Genomic DNA, 11,888 nt, shown 5'->3' on the forward strand with positions numbered 1-11,888 from the left:
TGGCCCCTCAAAGTTGGTCTCACCCGCAAGCACCGACGGAGCCATCGAAGCAACCACCGATGTTGGAGCCACTGGAGGATCAAACAGAGAAGCAATTGGCCCCTCAAAGCTGGTCCTACAATGAACCATTGATCCAGCAATGGTTGCATTTGATGCGGAACCCTCTCGATTGGCCTTCGCTTTAATCAGTTCGCGTGCCCATTGGAGGTTTTGGTTAATCACGTAACTTAAGTCATTGAGATCGTTAGGTTTAATGTTAGCGGGTATATCTTTTCCCTTCAACACTTCATACATCTTTTTTGTGAACTCCTTCTCCCTGTTCTGCTTCATCACCTTCAACAGTTGATCCTTCCAACTTTTTAATCCTTTTTTCGATGAAGTCTTCTAGTGTCACCCTATTTTTTGATTGCTCCAATTCCGACAGCTTCCTAAACTTTGTAAAGGTATTAATGACAGCATCATGATCTGGAAACACCTTTGGTTCATCGTGGTAAGGACTATAGACGACGGTAACAATTTCAACATCACAAAGCGTGTTTCGTTCTTGAGCCTTTTTCAAGTATCCTTTTTGTCTTTTCTTGTATGAGGCTTTCCTCTCAGTGATACTTTCAATCAAAGAAAGATTCACTCTCGTTCTAACCATGGCTAAAGAGGAGGGAAAGGGGGAGGAGAAATTAGTTTGTTTGGATATGATGATCAAATGGTTTTGTTGTTTTTGTTGTTGTGCGTTTCTTCCCCTAGAATTCGCTCCTATTTGTAGGGGGAAATTTTGATTCTGTAAAATTTTGAATAGTTTAAATTAGAGGATTCTTAGTTATCACAATTACCAATTGTGCCTGAAAAATAAATGAGGCGGAATAGTTACCAATTTAGATATTATCTCTTGAATTATAAGAAGTTTTGACCTTGATTTTATGCTGAACAATTTTTTTGGAGTTAAACTTTGGCTATTAGGGGAATAATTTAGTTGAAAACTTAATGTAATATCCATAAAAGATTGTCATAGAGTAAAAACAAATGTGCTTGCTTACCAATTTCAATCATCAATATAGTAAAAAACAATCAATTTAATGGTTAGTATTAAAATATTTAATTATATATTAAATTATGATATGTGTATGATTATAGCCATCGCAGCCTTTATAGAAGCATATTATGTTTTCTCCAATTTTGGCAGAAACCATATTTAGGAGAAATTTTATGTTGCTTTCAAATATATGAAAAAACTAACTCCCGCTTAAAATTATTTTTTTTACTGTCCGATACTTACCAACTTATCACTAGACTCACATTGAAATAATTTCTAAATTGGATTTGAAACAAATCAATATACAATAATTGCACAAAACAATGATCAAAACATTGCTTTTACACATACTAGGAAAAGAAAAAGAAAATTTTATTCAATTTAAAAAAAGTACTAAAAATTAACGGGAAATACCTGCAGATTGCCTTACCGATTTTTGATTAAATGAAAATAGAAATTTTATACTGATGAGATTTCCTCCCTAATGGTAATTAAGTGAAATTTTAATCATCATGGGACCCATATTGAAGTTTATCCGATCCTTCTTAGCTAAAATTTCTATTTGTACAAGCAAAAGAGGAAGAAGGAACAACACATTAATTGAGTTTATGCTATATATTATAATCACATTAAATGAGTTTATGCTATATATTATAATGTTGTTGCGTTATGTTTTTCGGTTAAAAGGTCACAATTTAGCTCTAATTAGTGAAATTTCTTTCTCCAAATCAATTCTTTGAGCAAATCAAGATTTACTAGCAAGAGAAGAAGAGATCTTGCCTTTTAGATTGGGTTGATCTCTTCGTTCACCCAATTTTTCTTTCCATCGTCTCATTTCCCCTTTATTAACCCTATAGGAAAGTCTATATGTATAAGCTAAAAAGGAAGAACAAACTGCGACCACATAGAATTTAATTATGTGATACTAAATAATTTTCACGGGTTAAATTTACCAGCTAAAACGCCAGAATTTATTAAACCTAGTTAAATCTTCCGTCTTCCTTTATTCACCTTATAACTATAAGAAATTCTAATTTTAAGAGGTTTTCCCTAAAAGACCCTTCATGTAGCATTAAAATGACCTCGCCTTCACACAAGCTAGAATCTTGCCTAGCTTGTTAATACTATTCTTGGTTTATTCTACCAGTGAACTTTTACAAAATCATGTATTTGAAAATTTGTAATAGCATGTAACTGCAAATCCCCTAGTGGGCGAACCATCTACTTAACCAACCATCCAAACGACTACTAATTACTTAGTTTGTTTTAGATAAATCAAGGATAAAACAAATATAATAATCATCCAAAACATCTAGTCATACCATAAATAAATAACGATTGCGGAAGTCTAACTATTACAACTCAAAAATTTGAATGTCATCGTATAAGGACTCTAAAACATAACTGTCTAAAGAATAGATAACTGTCTATAAATGTAAACAATGTCAGGAATGGAAATAGACATTAACAAAGAGAGATCTTCAGGCGGCATGGCATGGATTGAAGCTCAACCTCAGATCTGGACGGGAAATAGCCTCATGCTAGATGTGAGGTCTGGAAGATGTCTCTGGCACACAATCTGCACTCAAATAAAAAGTGCAGCAAGGTAACATCAGTACACACACTATGTACCGGTAGACATCATAGGCCCACTAAGTTAGTTTCATGCATAAAATCACAAAATCAATAGACAAGATAGATAGACATAACATAGCATAACCATATGAAACTATCAACAAAAATTATTCAACAACGAAATAAGATAAGCCCACACGAACAGTAATAAATAAGAGTAACTCAACCCATGTCATTACCAACACAACTATAGCGCACGACTTATCTCAACTCTTCACATATCCGTACACACATGCTAAATGGTATTGTTTGCTCAAATAGCCATGACCTACAGGGGACCCATGGTGTCCATGTACCACTTACTCCGAAACTGACCTCGGATCACGAGCCAGTAACTAGGCCACATCCTCACCCTCTGTCAAATGTGACTTTTCATATTTATCTGTTCTTTCTCATCTCAATGTATTTCCATTCCCACAATCAATAGGGAATGTGAGCAGTTAATAAATCATTATTAAGGAACATAAGTCACCATGTCACAAGTCATATCAAGACTCAAAATCAACTCATCAATAGCATGAATAAGGGATTACTCCAAGTCAATGAGAAGAGTATTCATTAACTTCTTCTTTTATCATATCATAACAATTGTTCAAATAATAAATCAATCAATGTCAAACTTAGGAATTTCGAACCACATTTTATGTCTGAAGCCCTAATCATGCTTCTCCTATCAATTTCATAACATATACAATCAACTAATCAAAGTCTAACTCCAATAGACCATAACCCAACTCAAAGTCGAACTAGAACAATGCAATTACCCTGCAATAGCTTTTCCCGCAAAGCTTCAGAACGTTCAAAGTCTAGTAATTATAACGCTAAGTGACTAATGGATCATCTACTCAAACAAAAAACAATTGGGGAAGAGAACCCAACTACTTCTACCCTTTTCAAATGGGTGAACTATCACTAAGTGTGAATTCATCATAAAATCAACCCCACCCTTCATACTATTCCTATTCATGGGTTACTAATCGATTCAACCCTTTTATAAGTAGTTTTTATGCTAAAGTTACCATCTTTATTAAACACTAAGTCTTAATACATCATACTCATACATTAGAGCTTGAATTCCCACCCTAGGAAATGATAATCTATAACCTTAGATGAATAAATAACAATAAAATCACCAACCCATTCATTATTCAAGGGTTTCTTAAGTTCTAGGGTTTTAGTCCTTTCATTCACCATTAACGAACCTTAAAATAATTATAGAACTTAATGTGATGATGGAATGAACAATGTAGAGGGTTGAGAGTTAGCTTTCAAGAGTAATTTAGCCCTAGCCTTAGATATTAACCACAAGAGTTCTTGGGAACTGTTTTGGAGTTATGTGGGGAATGAGTTCGGAAATAAGAATATAAAATTTTCGCATCCAAAGGGACCATTACAAAATGGCCGACCTTCGCCACGGTCCCTCTATAACAGGATTGTCCCGCTATAGAGGACCTCATTAATTCCCCCCGCCCCGCGGCGACTGTTACCTACCATTTATAGCAGTCCCACACCCACTGCAGCGGTCCATTCGACCAGTAGCTCGGGTTTTCCCACCAATTTTCACCCAAAAATCCTAACACCAATCTGAGGCCCTACATACGTAAACCAAACATACATATATACATAAAAACACGCTATGGACTCACCCTCGGCCTCGAAATTCCCTACAGAGCACTAGTTTACCAAGTCACCCCCATAACAAGCTAGCGAGCCGTTACATCAAATACTAATTAAACACCCGTTCGTCCCAGAGCAGGCAAAGAAGAGAGATACGGGGAAAAGTACCTAACTTAGTGCAAAGCTAGGGATAGTTAGTGCGCATATCGAATTCAGTCTCCCAAGTATCCTCCTCAATGGGACGGTTCTTCCACTGAACCTTCACTGATGCTATTTCTTTTGATCTCAGCTTACGAACCTCTTTATATAGAATCACAATAGATCATTTCTCATAAGACAGATTTTCATCTAACAAGACAGAATCCCAACGAATGATAAATGACCCATCACCATGATATCTCTTCAACATAGAGACATGGAACACTGGATGAACACCTAACAAACTTGGAGGCAAAGCCAACTCATAGGCTACATCCCCCACATGATTGAGAATCTCAAACAGACCAATTAATCTAGGACTAAGCTTATCTTTCTTCCCAAACCTCATCACACCCTTCATGGGTGAGACCTTCAACAAGACTTGTTCTCTAACCATGAACTCACGATCTTAGACCTTTTGATCCGCATACTTTTTCTGCCTACTCTGAGATTCCAAGAGCTTTTCCTGCATCACCTTAACCTTATCAAAGACTCTCCTAAAAGATCAATACCCTATGGCCTTACCTCAAATACATCAAACCACTCAATCTGAGGCCTACATCTCCTCTCATAAAGAGCCTCAAACGGGGCCATGTCAATGCTCGAGTGGTAACTATTATTATACGCAAATTCTGCCAACGGTAAAAATTGATCCCAATGGCCATCGAAGTCAATCACACAAGCTCATTTCATATCCTCCGAGACCTAAATAGTCTGCTCATACTGGCCATCTGTCTGAGGGGGAAAACTGTACTAAGGTCCAATCTAGTTCCCAATTCTAAATGCGAAGTCTTTTAGAATCGGGATGTAAATGTTGTGCCTCTATTGGATATGATTAAAATAGGACCCCCATTCAAACGAACAATCTCACATATATAAGTTTTGGCCAACTTCTGAGTAGTATGGGTAATTTGAGCCAGTATGAAATGGGCAAACTTGGTTAATCTATCAACGATGACTCAAATCGAATCAAACTTATGCAAACTCTTCAGAAGACCAACTACAAAATCCATCACTATCCTCTCCCACAAATCTGAAGCAATAGAAGCAAACCTCTTCACGAACAAATGGTTATAACTGGCCAACCCCATAAAACTGTGAATCTCCGTCACTGATATAGGCCTAGCCCAATCTCTCACTTTCTCAATCTTTTTAAGATCAACCATAATCCCTTTCTTTGAATCCACATGTCCCAAGAAGGACACAGACACAAGCCAAAACTCACCTTAAAGAACTTGGCATACAACTCCTTGTCTCTCAGCAACCTAAGAATAACTCTCAAGTGTTTTTCATGATCTTCTTTACTCTTCCAATAAACTACGATGTCATCAATAAACACTATCACAAAAGAGTCTAAGTATGGCTTAAAAATGCCATTTATCCAATCCATTAAAGCAGCTAGGGAATTAGTAAGCCTGAAAGACATAACAAAAATTCATAATGCCCATATCTTATCCGAAAAGCTGTCTTAGGAATATCCTCTACCTAATTTTTCAACTGATGATAACCCGATCTCAAGTCAATTTTTGAAAACACAGAAGCTTCTTGAAGCTGATCAAACAAATCATCACTATGAGGGATGGGGTATTTATTTTGAATGGTGACTTTATTTAGCTGGCGATAATCAATGTACATCTGCATATTCCCATTATTCTTTTTCACGAACAACTCAGGAGCGCCCTACGGGGAGGCATTCGGACGAATGAAACCCTTACTAAGAAGATCCTGAAGTTGTTCTTTCAATTCCCTCAACTCTGCTGGTGTCATCCGATATGGCGAAATAAAAATAGGGCGTGTCCCTAGCTCTAAGTTAATGCAGAAATCAATATCACGGTTCGGTGGCATGAATTGCAAGTCTACAGAAAACACCTCTGCAAACTCGCGTACCACAGGAACTAACTCAAAAGATGGACCGTCAACACTAGTATCATGGATTTTGCCAAATAAGCCAAGCACCCCCTATCCACTAGCTACTTTGCACGAATAAAGGAAATAATTTTCTTTGGGGAGGCACTAAGATTACCCTTCCACTCAAGTCTAGTCACCCCGAGCATAGCTAAGGTGATTGTCTGGGCATGACAGTCTTGAATTGCATAATAAGGAGCTAACCAACTCATACCCACAATGACATCAAAATCTATTATATCTAGAATGACTAAGTCAACCCAGGTGCCATACCCTATGTGTGTGACAGTACAAGATTGAAAAACTCTATTTACAACAACAGAGTCTCCCACTGGAGTAGATATATGTATAAGGCATCAAGCAAATAATAGATCATATCGAGATCCATAGAGTAATATGTAGACACATAAAAAAATATAGAACCCGGGTCAAACAATAAAGAAGCCATCTGGTGACAGACTGAGATGTTACCTGTAATGAATGCATCTGAGCCCTCAACCTCTGTCCTTCCACGGAATGCATAAAAATGAACCCGTCTGCCAGTAGCCTGCGAACCATTGCGATCAACCTGCCCTGTCTGAGCTTCGCCCCTACCGGGCTGATGTCCACCTCTACTCGAGTGAAACCCGCCTCTGTTAGGCTGGGTTCCACCTCCACCAGTTGTGTGATCATGACATCCAGAATGAGCGCGGTTACCCCCATAAGATGTTCCCCTTCTACCTAATGCTCGAGCTCTAAGAGCCAGAAACTGAGTACCCTAGCCACCTTGCCTAAGTCTGGGACAATTTCTCTTGAAATGTCCCGTATCACCATACTTTAAGCATCCGTAGTCTAGCATCGGACACTGAAAAGAAACAGACAAAGCCGAATAACCACCATAATATGGAGGTCTGTCCTGCGAACCCCCTAACTGACTGCAATACTTTTGACCGGCCCCGGATGGGCCTTCAACTAAAGCTTGCATTGCCGATTGAATAGGGCATCCCTATTAGAGGCTGCACGTCCACAAAACAATGTATATAGAGTGACCTGGGTTCTTCTAGTTCTCTCAAATAGTGCAGTAAGAGAATAGCACAAGATTTTTTACGTGAAAAAATTCTTGCTCAAGGGATTAAAAATCACGACCTATCGCAGTAGTATTTCAACTCCATTAGCCGAGAAACTTCAGATTACAACTGATTGTAAGCTAGGAATTAACTCCTTATAATAGCCCAATCGTAACCTTCACACTTAACTATCTCTAGCAAAGCAAACTAATACACCAAGACAAACTCTAGCCTAGTATACCACTCAAAGGCACCCTTTGAGAATTCAACACCGAGACTAACTCTAGACAACGATATGCTAATACACCTAGACTAGCTCTAGTCTAGTGTACCACTCAAGAGCTTGTGGAAGCAACTTTGAGAATTTATAACGCCTACAACTAGCTTCCGTTTAGAGAAGAGTAGGTTTACAATTTAGCACAAAAGAATAAAGACTCAACAACCTAAGTACCTAAACTATCTTCAGTTCTGGATCTGGTCCTTGAGCTTATTGAGGTTTTCTTTTTGGGGAACAGCTTGAGAGGTGGAGACTTGCACTTAGGATGGAGCAATTTGATTTGTACAAGAATACTTTTTTATTTGAGCATGGTGTTGTATATGTAGAGGGAAGGGGGTGAGAAGCTAATAGCCCATACTGGTCCTCTGCTACTATATTACTGTTGTACTGCTGTACTACTACAACGTCAGCAGCTTTACACATGCAGAGTTGACTTTTCAACGCTACAAGGACCTTGTCCCTCGTCTATTCTTGAACGCTATGCAACAACTCTACTGCTCTGCTGCAATATGAGTCTCTTTACAGTGGTACGGTTAATTAAGTAATAGTTGGTCCCTCGATCTCATCTGGTCCCTCTAAATCTTTATCTGGTCCTTCATATATGAACATATCCTACTAGGAACCTAATCTCATCTGGTCCCTCTGAAAACATATATGGTCCTTCATATATGAACATATCCTGCAACTTGTGTAGTGAGACTGATTGTATCTGTTTCTTTAAGGAGCATGCTAACATAGCAACACATGAGATATCTGGTTCTTTAGGGTTCATTAAGGTTTGTCAAATCATCAAAACATAAGGCATCATAACTCATCAATTGTTCCATTTTTGATGATGTCAAAGAAACATACTTTGTTTTCCCCCGAGGACTAGATTTCTCACTTGTTCCCCCCGAAGCTCAAACAGCCCTGTCACTTGTTCCCCCTGATGCTCAGACCGCAAGACACATAGTTGTTTTTTGGTTCCTTGAATATGGTTGGTCAAATCTTCAAAACATAATACAGCATAATGCATCAATTTCCCTCTTTTTGATAATGACAAACATATATTTGATATTCACGCCTGAGGAACGCATCCCACTTGTCCCCGCTTGCGTATTTAGGGCCCACTTACCTAGCTTAAAGTCCTCTTCCCCCTTTCACCTTTCCCCCTTTCTACAGGTCTCTCCTATATATATCTATTTTTTTCTTGAGACTGTGAGATGTATAGAGAGATCACATTAAAGACCGGGTCCTTCTCTTGTTCTGCAAAGTTTGACAATCATTAAAACATGGAGTGTGTCACAATCATTTTTCCCCTCTTTCATGATGACACACTCATAGATGATGTTCCCCCTGAGATCCAGATTCCATTTATTGGTAGCAACAACCAACTATTAATCTCCCTCTTAATACGGATCTATCTCGTAATAACATATTAGTAGCAGCAACCAACTATCAATCTTACTTGGTTCTGTCTCGTAACAGCATGTTGGTAGCACTGACCAACTGTCAATCCCCACTCAGAATGCTTTCCTCTTTTGGAATCATTGAAGACCAGGTCTCTCTCTCTCTAGTTCTTCTAGGTTTGACAATCAGCAAAATATATCAATCATTTCCCCCCATTTTACGTGGAAAACACCTTGCTCAAGAGATTAAAAATTACGACCTATCACAGTAGAATTTTAGCTCCATTGACCGAGCAACTTATGATTACAACCGTTTCTAAGCCAGGAATTAACTCCCATAACCCCTCACCCTTAGAAGAGCCCAATCATAACCTTCACACTTAACTACCTCTAGATAAGCAAACAAATACACCTAGACTAACTCTATCCTAGTGTACCACTCGAACGCACCCTTTGAGAATTCAACATCGTGACTAACTCTAGCCACCTACATACTAATACACCTAGACCAACTCTAGCCTTGTGCACCACTGAAGATCTTGTAAAAGCTACCTTGAGAATTTAGAACACCTACAACTAGCTTCCGTTTAGAGAAGTGTAGGTTTACACTTTAGCACAAAAGAATAAAGACTCAACAACCTAAGGACCTAAAGCATCTTCAGTTCTGGATATAGTCCTTTTGCTTGTTGAGGCTTTGTTCTTAAGGAACACCTTGAGAGGTGGAGACTTGTACTTAGGATGGAATAATTTGATTTGTACAAGAATACTTCTTCATTTAAGCATGGGGTTGTATATGTAGAGGGAAGGGAGTGAGAACGTGACAGCCCATCACCGGTCTGTCTTTGTGCTATTCTTTATTTCGTCGCACTACTTTACTGCTATAGTGTTGGCAGCTTTACAACTATAGAGTTGACTTTTCAACCATCCAGGGACCTGGTCTCTCGTTTTGGAGGAGGAACACAGTCCCTCGTACATTCTTGAACGGGCCGCAATAACTCTGTTTTGCCATTTGTAATGTCAATCTCTTTACAATTTTACAGTTGACGAAGCAATAGTTGGGGACCTGATCTCATCTTGTCCCACTAAATTTGTAGCTGGTCCTTCATATATGAACATATCCTGCTGGGAACCTGATCTCATCTGGTCCCTCTGAAAACATATCTGGTCCTTCATATATGAACATATCCTACAGCTTGACATTCTTCCACTCTCTTCCCTTTCCCCCTTTATTGTCTTCCCCTTTTTGGAATCATCGAAGAGAGGAAAGCATAGCCAATGATTAAGGGAACTTGTGGAAGGTCAACTAGCTGACACACTCAACTCCAAGAGATTTATTTCAAGGCACTCCTTACTTAGATCCTTTGTAAAGATGTCTGCTACCTAGCCCTCTATCTTGCAGAATCAGCTTTCAACAAATAGAGTCGTGTAGGGACCTGTGTTCCTTTTTGTTCGGTCCGTCATTGACGTTCTTGCGGAAAGACCGATGTCCCTTTTGTTGCGACGAAAAGTGTTTCACTGCCCGGCCCTCGGTGCTTGATACAGCATTAGTTGTTTAGCTTCGAGTGGGGTAATGAAGGGACCAGGTTCCTCTGTGCCTTTTGGCGATTCTGCTACAAAGGGAATGTGTACCTCTGTGCCTTTTGGAGATTCTGCTACATCTTCTTCATTTCTCTGCTTCACCTGAATCTTATTAGGCCTTGAGTGAGAGGAAATCATCCATTTTTTCAGTTTTATGCTTTGAGCATTCACTAGTTAATTTTTTTTTTACTGCCTCCTCTAACTCCAGTCTTTTTCCCTTTCTGTGGACTAGGTTGCCTAACTCTGAGATTCTTCTTAATCTTTGGACCTGCCACAGAGCGAGCCTCACAACTCTTCATAGGAACATAAGGGCCATCACAAATGATGTCCAACAGCTTTCACTCCTCAGCCATGATGTAGTTATGCCTTCTTTCCTTCCATAATCCATAATATTCTTCTATTGGGTCTTGGCAGTCTTGTGGTAGATTTTCTTTTCTTTCGGTTTAATGAACTAGCCATGATGAAGATCCTTTCTAGGTGTTAACTTGTAAGAAAGAACCCGCTCGGATACCAATTGTTAGAGGTGCGCGTCCACTAAACAAAGTATATAGAGAGACCTGGTTGCTACCAGTTCTCTCAGACAATGAAGTAAGAGAATAATACAAGATTTTTTATGCGAAAAACTCCGTGCTTGAGGGATTAAAAACCATGACCTATCGCAGTAGGATTTCAACTCCATTAACTGAGCAACTTCATATTACAACCGATTGTAAGCTAGAAATTAACTCTTGTAACCCCTCACCCTTACAATGCCGCCCAATCGTAACCTTCGCCCGGCTACCCTGGCAAGCAAGGCAATTAACCTGGACTAACTCTAGCCTCGTGTACCACTCAAAGGCACCCTTTAAGAATTCAACACCGTGACTAACTCTAGCCACCCACATACTAATACACCTAGACTAACTCTAGCCTAGTGTACCACTGAAAAGCTTGTGGAAGCAACCTTGAGAATTTAGAACACCTACAACTAGCCTCCGTTTAGAGAAGGGTAGGTTTACAATTTAGCACAAAATAATAAAGACTCAACAACCCAAGGACCTAAAGCATCTTCAGTTCTGGATCTGGTCCTTCGACTTGTTAAGGCTTTGTTTTTGGGGAACACCTTGAGAGGTAGAGACTTTCACTTAGGATGGAGTAATTTGATTTGAGCAAGAATACTTCTTCATTTGAGCATGGTATTGTATATGTAAAGGGAAGGAGGTGAGAAGGTGACAGCC

General features: G+C 39.0%; 1 protein-coding gene across 1 annotated transcript; it reads right to left on the reverse strand.

Annotated features, from left to right (window-relative positions):
- Nucleotides 1-286: 286 nt before the first annotated feature.
- LOC132044615 (agamous-like MADS-box protein AGL80) lies at nucleotides 287-643 on the reverse strand. Its single transcript, XM_059435109.1, has one exon. The coding sequence runs from the start codon at nucleotides 641-643 to the stop codon at nucleotides 287-289; it is 357 nt and encodes a 118-aa protein (XP_059291092.1).
- Nucleotides 644-11,888: the final 11,245 nt, after the last annotated feature.

This window comes from Lycium ferocissimum, unplaced genomic scaffold (assembly GCF_029784015.1).
Source record: "Lycium ferocissimum isolate CSIRO_LF1 unplaced genomic scaffold, AGI_CSIRO_Lferr_CH_V1 ctg5025, whole genome shotgun sequence".
Taxonomy (NCBI): Eukaryota; Viridiplantae; Streptophyta; class Magnoliopsida; order Solanales; family Solanaceae; genus Lycium; species Lycium ferocissimum.